General features: G+C 50.3%; 2 protein-coding genes across 2 annotated transcripts; one reads left to right on the top strand and one right to left on the bottom strand.

Annotated features, from left to right (window-relative positions):
* Positions 1 to 1628: 1628 nt before the first annotated feature.
* Positions 1629 to 6719, bottom strand: LOC109773163 (protein ALP1-like). Its single transcript, XM_045232854.2, has 3 exons — positions 6418 to 6719; positions 3076 to 4457; positions 1629 to 1907 (listed from the first exon to the last, which is right to left on the bottom strand). The coding sequence occupies exons 1-2, from the start codon at positions 6506 to 6508 to the stop codon at positions 3097 to 3099; spliced, it is 1452 nt and encodes a 483-aa protein (XP_045088789.1). The 5' UTR covers positions 6509 to 6719; the 3' UTR covers positions 1629 to 1907; positions 3076 to 3096.
* Positions 6720 to 6943: 224 nt separating this feature from the next.
* LOC109773162 (large ribosomal subunit protein eL38z/eL38y) lies at positions 6944 to 8462 on the top strand. The gene is made up of 3 exons (XM_020331858.4): positions 6944 to 7076; positions 7189 to 7372; positions 8226 to 8462. Exons 1-3 carry the CDS (start codon positions 7074 to 7076, stop codon positions 8246 to 8248), a joined length of 210 nt encoding a protein of 69 aa, XP_020187447.1. The 5' UTR covers positions 6944 to 7073; the 3' UTR covers positions 8249 to 8462.
* The last annotated feature ends 3746 nt before the right edge of the window (positions 8463 to 12208 follow it).

Genomic DNA, 12208 nt, shown 5'->3' on the forward strand with positions numbered 1-12208 from the left:
GCCTCTAACCCTAGCCGCCGCCGCCATCCTCCTCCTACGCGACGGCGCCCAGCCGCCGGCGCGCCCGCTCATCGCCTCGCCCTGCTCCATCTTTTCCCTACAACCTACGGAGCAGGTCCGGTAGGATCCCTGGTTCTACCAGATATCAAGATGTCTGAGGCAAGATTGACGCGAAACAAAATGTGTCAGGAGTATACGCCAGCTTTCACATGGAAAAGGACAATACATAATGAAATCTAGAGAGTCCGAAACAAAATCTAGAGAGCCTGTGATCGTCCGGCTTGGGGCAGAGGGCGGTGGTCGTGAGTGGTGCTGGTGGAGGTGGAGGGGGTGGTGGCGGTGCTGCTGCTGATGATGATCTCACTGCTTCCTGTTGGCGTGGTGGGCGCTTCGGTTTTGGTCTCCGACGGGTGTGCGGTGGCGCGCGTGGAGCGTGTCGGCACACCTGATGTATGGCTCCAGCCCGGACCATGGTGGTTCCCGGCCTCGGGCAGTGCTCCTCTACTCCTTGCCGGCATGGTGCTCGGAAGGGCATGGTGGCCTGCGCTGCGTTCGGTGGCCTGCGCTCGGGCGGCCGTTGATGGATCTGGCGCCTAGTGCTGACGTTTGGCTGTCGGTGGTCTCCGCAGGGTGCGGTTGGCTCCGGCGGCTTGTCATGCTTCTTCGTCTTTTGAAGGCTTCGATGGTGGTGGTGGTCGGCTGTCGTCTTATTGTAGGGATGTGCTCAAACTCCGGGTGAGAACCCTGCATCGACTATGTCGATGCCGGCGGCAACGACGTCTATGGACGTCGTTTTCCTTGCAGGAGGTGCCATTGTGGAGCTCTAGCACCTACAATACTTTGCTTTGTGGTCTCCGGGTGAAAACCTAAGATCGGGCTTGCCGGATCGGATGGCGGTGTTGTGTCCTCGACAACACTACCTCCTTGGAGGCGTCATCTTGGAGACCCAAACGACGGCTTCAGTTGATGCGTCTGGTTGAGGGTGGTTCGCGTGGTGGTGGTGTGGCCTGCTCAGGACCGAGGGTGGTGTGTTCTTCTTCAGGTGTTTCTCTTCGGCTATCCTACGTGTGGTCTCCGGCCTGCTTCTTTGCATGCTCATGACCCTGTTCTGTTGAGGCGAGCCTCGGGCTCTCGGTCTCGTCTTGGTTCATCTTTGCTCAATGACGACACAATGACGCCTCCCCGCCTTGCTAATCGTCTTGAACTTCTGTGGCAGAGCTCTCAGTCAAGGTTCGTGTTAAGCGTTGGCACTCATTGATTATGGACGCTCCTCTGTTGTGCCGTGGGGTTTGATACGCACTCCGGTGCGGTGCGTTAGGCTCTTTGTAGAGTCTTAGTATTGTGATCCCTCGACACACCCCTCATCTACCTGATCCTGTTAGTTTGCTAGCTAGGTCTTGCCTTATGTTGGGCGTCATGTTCCTCTCCTTTTCTTGTAACACTTGTTACTTGTCTGGTTTTTCGGCTCGGTTTTCCTCATAAACGGGGTCAAGTTGTTAAGGTTTTCGATCCGGTTTTCCTTATAAACTGGATCACTCTCCTGGCATTATGGCCACTTTGAGCAATATATTCAGGTGGAGGGACTCCTCCCCCGGTGATTCTCAAAAAAATAAAAAAATACCAACACATCAAACTCAACTCTTGTTGGCTTCTTGCACGTGAGAATAAGAAACACTCGGTAGTCAACAGAACCAAGCTTACCCCGGAACGGCTGTTCAGCTGCAATGTCAATCCTGTGGTCAAATTTGTATAGAACTACGATAAGCAAAACACATTCAAGGATGACAGATTAAGATAGCTTCCAGCAAACTATTGGCAAATGACTCATTCTTGAGTTGTTCTAAGCTGATACAAATATTTCAATTCTTGAAGTCCAAGTCTGCGCTAGGGCACCTTTAGGAAATCATCTGCAAGGTGGCGACGGTAGCAGTGAATAACAATCGTCAACTAGTGTCATTTGCATGGAAAGTGCAAGGAAAGTGTGTCTTTAAACTTGTAACCTTTGGATAAGATTAACGAGAAATCTGGATATTTTGTCACTCAAAAATAATAGCAATTCGATCTTTCCCACTCCATGTCATAACGACATGTGGCCTCAAGACCCAAATATCTATGTGATATGAGTGGCAATGCCATTCTTTGGAGTGCAGAATATTCAACTTTAGCAATAATAAAAGGATCAAAGCAAAGTAAAATAATTCCTGGTTATCATAACATACAATTTCAGGACTATAGTATGTACCCTTCAGATCTGCAAGTAAGTCAAAAACTTCCAGCGATCTCCATATTTAATATAAATTCACGGCAAAATATTTCAGAAGAGTGACTTGCTATCCGTTGCAGCCTTCCTTACACAATGATGGCAAAATGATTGGCAACTACATCTAAGCTTACAAATTTCTTCCATAATTAAACAATATATAGTGTTCATGTTAACATATTGAAATGGTGGTGTGGTGAAACCTTATTTTTTGATAGATATTCAATTACTAAAGAGTAAAGAGACCGATGCCCTTCTACTTGTGAAGATCTGCCTATATAGATGCCAGGTACAATTTATGGCACAGACCCCACATGTGCCACTAAACGTTTTGGGTTCCTGTAACACATGGTTAAAAAGGAAAATCGAGGTAGCACCATATCATATGTTTTGACTGATTTTTTTCTGTAACTCAAAAGGGTCACTTACTACTCCCTCCGTCCGGAAATACTTGTCATCAAAATGGATAAAAGGGGATGTATCTAGACGTATTTTAGTTCTAGATCCATCTCTTTTTATCCATTTTGATGACAAGTATTTTCGGACGGAGGGAGTACTTTGTAAGCAGGAAAGGTTTGCCTAGCTACATAACAAAAATAACTGAGGTAACAACTCAATATGGCAAGTTATGATTAACTCTACTTAACTAAATTTGGGTACATATCCACACAATTACGAAATACTCCTGTATTATTAGAATTTCAACAAATGCTGATACTGAAACATTTAATTTTCCAATGGAGTAAGATAATGAAATTATAAAAGAGAAACATAAAATTATATGTACAAAAGAATTACATGACAATGCAACTCACCTTACACTACAACTAGTTGTTTTACGTGTCGCCAAATGGCCCAAATCGCTGCCAAACATGCTCGATTAAATCTCTTCGGAGTTGGTTATCTGTTGAGTTTGCACAAATACTAGCATTTCTCCGAAGTAAATCAGCAAAATGATCAGTAGGTCCATATTTAATGTTTGACAGTGGAGCAACCGGTTTCTCTGAAATTTCATTCGAGTCAAAACAAGCACTTGCCATATCTTGCTCATCCTCAAGTGTCATGTTATGTAGTATGATGCAAACCTGCATGATTTTGCCTAGAGTTGCCTTCTGAAAGAATTTTGTTGGGCCACGCACGATGGGAAAACGTGATTCTAGGAGTCCGAATGCTTGTTGGACATCATTCCTTGCCCCTTCTTGATATCGTGCGAATAATCGGTCCTTTTCAGTTTGAGGGAGGGGCATCGCCTTAATGAAGACAGGCCATTCTGGGTATATACCATCAGCAAGATAGTAACCCATACCGTACTGCCTCCTGTTGATGGAGAATTGCACATGAGGACCTTGACCTTTCAAGACATCGGTGAACAAATGCGATTGATTCAGCATGGTAATATCACTATGAGACCCAACAACACCAAAGAAAGTGTGCCATATCCAGAGGTCTTGTGAAGCAACTGCTTCAAGAATGAAATTAACAATACCGTGATCACTGTGAGTAAGATGACGCACCCATTTAACTGGGCATTTTTTCCACTCCCAGTGCATACAGCCAATGCTTCCCAACATGCCAGGGAACCCACGGGTCTCACCCATTTGTAGAAGACGCTGCATATCAACACTAGTGGGGCTCCTCAAGTATTCTTCACCAAACATGTTGATCACCCCGTCCACAAACTGCTCCAAACAGTTCATTACTGTGCTGAAACCAATTTCTACGTATTTGTCAGTGACGCCAGAGGGGGAACCCAATGCTAATATACGAATAGCTACTGTGCACTTCTGTAGAGGTGTGAGTCCTTGACGATTAAGGCCATCTCTCCTTTCTGTGAAATAGGGAGACCACTCTCCCAAGGCACGGACTATACGTAGAAAGAGGGGCCTTCTCATCCTGTACCTTGTACGGAACTGTTCGTCAGTGTAGGTTGGATGCTCAGCGAAGTAATCAGCCACAAGTTGTTCATGGCCCTCTTCACGATTTCTCACTATGTACTTCCTACTCCCGCGGCGAGATGCACCAGCTTGCTGAGGTTTAATTTTGGCCTGGATCTTCACATTGATCTGCTCAAGCAAATTGTGGAAGATGCTTTGTTCAGAAATCAAATCTTCCATAGTGTATATGCCGGTTGGGTCAATGGTAGTGCTGTCATCGGAATCATCCGAGCAGGATGATGTGTCTGATTGGTGGGACATATCTGCAAAGATAAGAAAAAGCAATGAGTAATGCTCAACGTGAATGTGAAATACTTGCTGATGGTAAATCCGGGATGAAGATGACAAAAAAAAACCTCAACATTCATTTGTTTTCTACAAATAAAAATGCACAAACCCAGGACATAAATGAACTTGACACTGTATGCATTGCAAATATATGTATCGAAGTTTATCATTGGGCCAGCACAACTGGTAGCTCTTAAACATAAATAGCAAAATGAAGATACTAAGGGCATCTCCAAAGGTTCTGACGACCTCGCAAGCACCTGCGTTAGGCATGGGCAACCCCAACACCGCTCTTCTAACTGGTGCGTTGGGCTTCACATCGGCACGCCATCACGCAGTGCCGGTCCTAGCCACCCCGCGGCAGCAGATCGAGCCACGCCGGCCCCTTTAGCGGATCCGGCAGCGACTGGCTGCACTCTTGCTCTCCTCCACTGAGTTGCCCGAGGAAGAGTGGGGGAATGTTGCGTCAGCCGTGGAGAAGAGGAATGACGCACCATCCGAGGAGGGGAATACCACTCCGGCCGAGGGGGAGGAGGATCTGGCAGTCGCGGTGGCCATAACCGCCTCCTTGGTCACGGAGCAGGAGGACGAAGCTAAGCGGCTTGCCATTGAAGAGAGGGAGATAGAGGAGGCAATGCAAGCTTCCCTCGCCGGCACAGACAATGTCGATGATGACAACCTCGGCCTCAAAGACAACAGCGGCGAGCTTGGGGGCAATGAAGATGAAGGCACCGACAACGACTACGGTAGTCACCTCAGAAACTTCACCATTCACTTGAACTATGGTTTCCATTTAGTGGTCATTATTTGTTCAATGCCGAATAGCGTATGCTTATGTCGTGATGAACTATTTCTAATTAGCCGTATGTGATGAAATATGGATGTGTAGCGTATGTGTAGGCAAATTCCAAATTTTCAAATTGGAAATTTGGAAAAAAAATTGGGGGCGGACAAATAGGGAGGGCCGTTGGATACCATGGTACAATGGTGTCCTCCCTATTTGACTAGATGTGTACGCGGACAATAGGCAGGACAAACAAGTTCACCTTTGGAGATGCTCTAACAACAACAGCTCACACAAAAAGTCAAGGTTTATCCAAAGATCAAACAAAATTAAGCTAGACTACAGCGGCAGGACATGTAAGACAGTTCCGGATGCAAGCAAGGGCAAAAAAAAAAAAGAATCAAAGAAAAAGGCTAAAGGAAAACTAATTATTTCCAGGTGCTTATGCAACTCAAGGACCACACAAGTTATTACAAAATCAGATATTCATTGGGAAAGCTTCACTTATTCCATCTTAGGTTTTACTTGCACTAGTCACTGTAAAATACCATCGCCCAAGAAAAAATACAGAACTACTGAAGCTACTGACAAGAAAGGTCTTCAACTCGGCAACAACCGACGAATTACTCTCTGTCCCTGAATTTCATCAATCATCTGCCATGGTCCAAGAAAGGTGAGAGCAATCAGTTGATTATGTACTGTAGGCCTAGGCTACTGATCTCGAAATGCCTAGAGATCCTTCACTGAATGGGTGACTTGCTGAATGCCCTTATGTTTCACAGGTGATTTGCTACCGTATTTACACCCCCTTATCATTGTCCATTCGCCCTCTACGCTAAAACTTAATACCTGGTAGGTATAATGCTCCAATTCGTCAGGTTTTAGTGAAAGTGAAGCAGTGGAAGTTCAGAAAAACATGGGCGCAAAGCTTCCAACAGGGGATTCCCAAGGTGCTGCATTCAGCAGCGAACGATCCCCAATTCGTGAGCACAACAAGTAATTGAACGCTAACTTAGTAGTAACCGAACCAATGCAGTAATCTAAAATGCCATTTTTGCAGCACGAAGCTATGGCAGAAAGTTAAACGGAGCGACCAAATTAAGGACAAATATGCATCCCGCGAGGATAATGATGAGAATACAACAAAATACCTGCTTCGCGCACGGCGGGAGGAAGAAGGGACGACTGGTCGGTGGAAGGAATTTGGGAAACGAAAGGGGGAACAACAGGAGACCCCGACATGGACCAACCTTGCTGTTTAGGCACGGCGGCGCGACGGTGAGGGAGAGGAGCGGCTCCCGGCGGGAGGAGGGGAGGTGGGGCCAGGGGTTGCCGGAGATTTGGGGGTGGGAGGGGGGGGGGGGCGGCGAGGGAAACGGAGAGCACACGGCGTCCTGCAGTGCGCGTGCGCCGGCGCCGGTGGTGGTGGAAGCCGGAACTGACGAGCGATGGAAGCTCCAGAGTCTTTTTTTTCGTTCCCTTTTTGAGCGGAAGGAGGCCGCAGAGTTGGCGGAGAGCCCAGAAATTGGTTTCGGCCCGCGACGAGATTATGTTTGATATCGGCCTGTTACGGAAAAGGATTAAAAATGGAACCCATTCTTACCTCATTCACCACCGGCCCGGCCCATCAAGAAGAATATGTTATCGTGTGCCTCCTGGCCCATCTGTACATGGGCCTGATGCCCGAGGTTATTAGGTCACCTCCAGTATAAATGAGCCGAGCAGGGTCTCCTCGTCCTCCCCCTACTCTTTCCCTCGCCGCCGCCGCCTCCGTCGCCTCCTCCTCGGGTGCGCACAGTCGTCCACCATGGTGAGCTTCTCTCCTCCGCCGCCACGATGATATTTCCCGGCGGATGCCTCTTCCTTTCGTAGCGGATGCAGTTGCGTGATGTGGTAACGAATTCTTTGTTCTTGCTCCGCAGCCGAAGCAGATCCACGAGATCAAGGACTTCCTGCTGACGGCGCGCCGGAAGGACGCGCGGTCGGTGCGGATCAAGAGGACCAAGGACGCCGTCAAGTTCAAGGTGCGCTGCTCCAGGTACCTCTACACGCTCTGCGTCTTCGACGCCGACAAGGCCAACAAGCTCAAGCAGTCCCTCCCACCAGGTTCGCCCTCGTGCCCGCCCACCTCCTCCCCCATTTAGGTCTCGACCAGTTCGATTTGTGATGTTTAGCTGCTTACAGTACAGGTTAGATTGGTGAAAGATCCCAGTATCCGTAGCGTGTTTCGTCTTTGACGCGCCCCATAAGTAGGTACATTAGATGTGTTGCTCCACGCGAGTTCTGAATGGTTTGTGCATAAGTACGTATGCTTGTGGAAACGATTTGTTTGTGACATGGTATTGCGGAGGTGTTGATTTTATCTGGGATAATATGCACTGCGAGCAATAAAAATCTCAGATAATCATAGACATCCTGCTATATGATGCAAGCTATTGACTTTTCAGCTAATCTGCTACTTTTACACAATTGCTTGAGATAGATTTATCTTAGTCGTTTGCATATATTACTGCTGGACACTCAGTGGTGGCCAGTTCGCCACCAGTTATCTCTTACTCTGCAATGGCATTGCAGATTCAGTGTAGCACTTCGTTAGGTTTTATATTGTCTTAGTTATATGTCTTGTTAGTTATACTTTTCCCTCAGGTCCAGTGATATTATAACTGCATAATGCAAACACAACTTCGTTAATCCATACAGATCAGGCAACTTCCACAACTTCATGAGTACAATATTTGATGTTGAGGAACTGCTCAGTTCTGAGCCAGATTGTCCATGACTAGCATGTCTGTTCGAATTGTTTACATTGTCCTTGGTTTAGTCATGTTTCACTTCATGCCCAGCCATTATGATTTGTATCCAATATGTGCTCCACGGACATAAGTTTGTTATATGCATACAGATCCCATTTGGCAACCATTGTTATGCTTACTAACTAATTGTGATGTTCTCTTTGCAGGTTTGAGCGTCCAGGAGGTTTAAGCATCAAGCCAGACAATGCCTTTTCTAGTAGTGGGAATGTTCTATCCATCTTGCTTTAGTAACTGTTAGCAGGCTCTCCTTGTTTACCCCCATTAAGAGAGTTTTGATGTTCCAAGACTGGAATGTAATGTTGGGAGCTATGTGGTTGAACCTGTGAGGATATTTGTGTTATTTTCACTTGCTGGAGAAAGGAGATCAATTATCTTATCCTAAATTGGTTTAGTATCTCACTATTTTCCTGAATGTTCTGCATTTTCTTCAGCCATGGCCCATGGTTAGCAACTCTTAAGCTTCATAACTCAAATCAATAACATTTAGAAAGGGTCTTGGGTAAATCCAACAAAGAAGTTTATGCTTCATAGTCGAAGTTCTGCAACTCCTGTGAAGTGATAGATCAATCGGCTTGGCAGGAGAGTGTTTCAAGAGTGTGTGTGGTGGAATGAAAACAATTTCGGATGCTCCCATCCTTGCATAGAGTTTCTACAACACCAACTTCTTGAAATAACCCATAGCATGCCAGTGAACCTGCATGGGATAATCACTCAATTGTTTTTTTTTTTGAAACTGGAACACCTTGCATTCCAAACAACTCACGGTGGACCGACCAGATCGGCTGCCACAGCACGGGTTACATCTAGTGGCAGGTCAGACTGCCAGACCAGCTGACTATCGGGCTCAGCCCTCACACCAACAGCAGCCAACAAATGTGCTGGGTTATTACATGCCCTGGGGCAAAACAGGACTTTCTGCTCTATAAACCCGCTGGAGAAGGAACTTCGCCTCACAGAGTAGCACGCCAAGAGAACTGCGATCCTGGGATATGCCGACCACGGCAGAGATTGAGAGCATCTCCACCGTTGGCCCCCCAGGGGCGCCTAAAATCGCCGACGGGGGATGAGCCGGCGCAAAAAAAAAAAAATCGGCCTGGGGCGAGTTGGTCCCCAGCTGCCGGCCCCATGGCCGCCCCCAGGCGCGTTCAAAAAATAAAAGTATATAGCAAATTTCGGCGAAGTTCGGCTAAACAAAACAAATTTCGGCGTGCCGGAGGAGCGCGAGGAGGAAGAGGAGGAGGAGCCGAACCTCCTTGGCGCCCATGGCCCGTCGCGTCGGCGGTGCGCCGGGGCGGCCGCCCTCGCCGGGGGGTACGCCAACGGCGGGTCGTTGCCGCCCTCGAGGTGCGTCCGCACGCCCTCGAGTGTGCGGCCGGGGACGCCCCACCACAGGTGGCGTCCCTCGCTGTTCTTCAGGCCGCCGACCACCGCCGCGCCGTTGGTGGACGCCAGCCGCTGCTGCTGACGGCGCTCGAAGTACGCCGCCCAAGCCGCGTGGTTGTCGGCGGCGTACTGGGGGAGGGAGAGCTGGGCGCCGATGAGGGAGGCGCGCACGACCTTGACCTCGTCGGCGAAGTAGGAGGGTTTGGCCACGGCGTCGGGCAACGGGGGAATGGGCACTCCCCCGTTGCTGAGCCTCCAGCCCGTCGGCCCGGCGCACATATCCGACGGCGCCGGGATGTTCGCCTGGAACAGGAGCCACGCCTCCTGTTCGTGGAGCGTGCGGCGGCCGAAGCCGTTGGTCGCCGCCTCGTCTCCGGGGAAACGCTCGGCCATCGGGAGAGGGGGAGGGAGAGGGAGGGGCTGGGCGGCGGCTCACGGGAGAGGGAGAGGGAGGGCTCGGCGGCGGCGCTCGGGAGAGGTAGAGCTCGGCGGCGAGGGCGGGGCTGGTGTGGCCACAGGCGAGCGAGGCCACCGGCTTATATAGCTAGCCGCGCCGCGCCCGTGTGTACGCGTGCGAGGGAGGGGAGGCGTCGGTGCGCCATCCCATGACGCGCCGCTCGTGAGTAATCAATGGCAAGGCTGACCGGCGGCAGCCTTGCCATTGATTCCCCGCGGGAAACCAAGGCGTTGGGGGAAGACGAGGCGCGGTGTCGCTGATGCGGCTGGCCTGTGGCTTTTTCGCGCCAAAACAGCTCGCCCCGGCGCCCCCGGGCGCCCCCAGCTCGCCGTGTTCGGCCTGGGTCCGCCGGCGCTGATTTCGGCCCAGGCCGGCGAAAATCGGGCTCCTGAGGATGTGACTGGGCCGTTTTTTCGGCGCCGGCGCGAAAAAATCGCCTGGAGAGGCCTTCCTGGGCGCGGCTGGAGATGCTCTGACAATCAGTCTCAAAGAACACCCGCCCCATACCATGGAGCTCTGCAAACTGAATGGCCTTCAACAGTGCTTCCGCTTCTGCGTGCAGGGCACTACTCAAATTCGGAAGTTTGCCTGCTGCCGCCATTAAGAAGTCCCCTTTACTGTCACGAACCACGAGACCCCGGCCTCCCTCTCCTGTGTCCTGTTTGAACGCAGCGTCAATGTTGATCTTTGACCACTTCCGTTGGAGGGGTGCTCCTTTTATGGTGTGTTTAGTTGTGGAACGAAGTGGAATGAAACATTCCATTCCATTCCACTGGAACGGGTTGGTTCCATTCTCGTGTTTGTTTGGAGATAATACATGGAATGGAACGGTTACATTTCAGTGTTTGGTTGGAGAGATGGAACATGATGGGTTTGGTTCATTTTGACAAGGTACATTAACAAAGCATAAAATAATGACATCGAAGATATCTACAACTATTTCCTGTTGCACCAAAGCCACGGTCAAACTACTCAATGATTAATGGTTAAGAGCTAATGAACTCCTTGGCTGGTTGCCATTAGCGATCTGCCACTGCTCCTCTGCCTCCATTAGTCTACTGAAGTAGTAAAGCTTCAGATCGGAGGAAGAACCGGAAGTTGCTCTCCTCTTCCCAGGTCCATGCGTGTCGCTACCGGCAGGCCAGGTTGTTGCCACTAGCACGGCAACAGGTCAGTCACCGCCCCCAACAAATCGGCCGCCTACTCACTCGCAAGTCAGTCCGCCGTCGCCCACTAGCAAATCAAGCACCCGCCGCCGACAAGCAGATCAAGCCGTCGCTGCCACCAGCGGATCAGGCCGCCGCCGCTCCCCGAAGATCTGGTCGACGCCAGAAAATTGCAGCCGCCCCCTGCAGGCAAGGCCACTATCTAAGGTGTGGCCGCCGCCAGCAACGGCCGCCCCCCGTCGGTTGCTGCCCGGTCCGCTACCCAGATGGGAGCGCTGCGGCTGTGAGAGAGCAGAGGGAGGCAGGTGAGAGACGAGGGGGAGGCGAGCCGAGAGAGGTGTGAGGAAAGAGCGACCGGTTCCGCGTGATTCCTCCGATTTGGAGGTATCGGCGCGTTCCGGATATAGCACGAATATTCGCTCGGTGGGAACGACTTGGTTCCCGTTCCACCTATGTACCAAACGCAGGAACAAGGCTCAGTCACGGGTTCGATCCATGCCATTCCACTTGGTGATTGAAACCAAACACACCCTAGGGGGTGGGTGTATGGCCGATGGGTGTCGTTGTTGTCTGTCCGAGGAGAATATTTCCCATTCCTTCGTCAGGCATCCCACACGCGCACTGAAGGCCTCTGAACTCAGTCGCTTCTTCTGGTGGTTTGCATTGTTGCGCTCCGCCCACCAGTACCACAATAGGCAGATTGTGCGCATCTTGATCTCGGTGGGCAGCTTGAAAACGGTTGCGAGCAAGTCCAAAGGAGTGTCGCACAGTAGGAGCCGTTGTCTAGTGTACTCGAGACCACAGTGGCGCCACATGCACTTGACCTCTTTGCAACGCAGAAATAGATGGCCCCCATCCTCAGCTTGCCGCCAGCAGAGATGGCATAGTACATCCAGCTCCACCCTGATTCGATCGACATTACGCCGGAGGGGTGGCTATTAAGGGCAAGTCTCCACAGAAAATGATGAACTCTAGGGGGGCACGGCAGCTTCCAGAGTTCCCGCCAAAACTTGGATTTGTCCTCCAGGCCTGATGAGTTCTCCCCCTTTGGCGCGTGTTCTGCTGTTCTAACATGTGCACATATACCCTGTAGGCTGATCTCACTGAGAAGAGAGCCTTGCTG

This window comes from Aegilops tauschii, chromosome 2 (assembly GCF_002575655.3).
Source record: "Aegilops tauschii subsp. strangulata cultivar AL8/78 chromosome 2, Aet v6.0, whole genome shotgun sequence".
Classification (NCBI taxonomy): domain Eukaryota; kingdom Viridiplantae; phylum Streptophyta; class Magnoliopsida; order Poales; family Poaceae; genus Aegilops; species Aegilops tauschii.

Bases quoted from the DNA above. Each gene is read 5' to 3' on its own strand.
- LOC109773163 (XM_045232854.2), bottom strand. From the start codon at position 6,508: ATGTCGGGGTCTCCTGTTGTTCCCCCTTTCGTTTCCCAAATTCCTTCC. The intron at 4,458-6,417 runs GTATTTTGTTGT...TTATCTTTGCAG, and splicing joins TCCCGCCGTGCGCGAAGCAG to ATATGTCCCACCAATCAGAC.
- LOC109773162 (XM_020331858.4), top strand. The intron at 7,373-8,225 runs GTTCGCCCTCGT...TTCTCTTTGCAG, and splicing joins CAAGCAGTCCCTCCCACCAG to GTTTGAGCGTCCAGGAGGTT.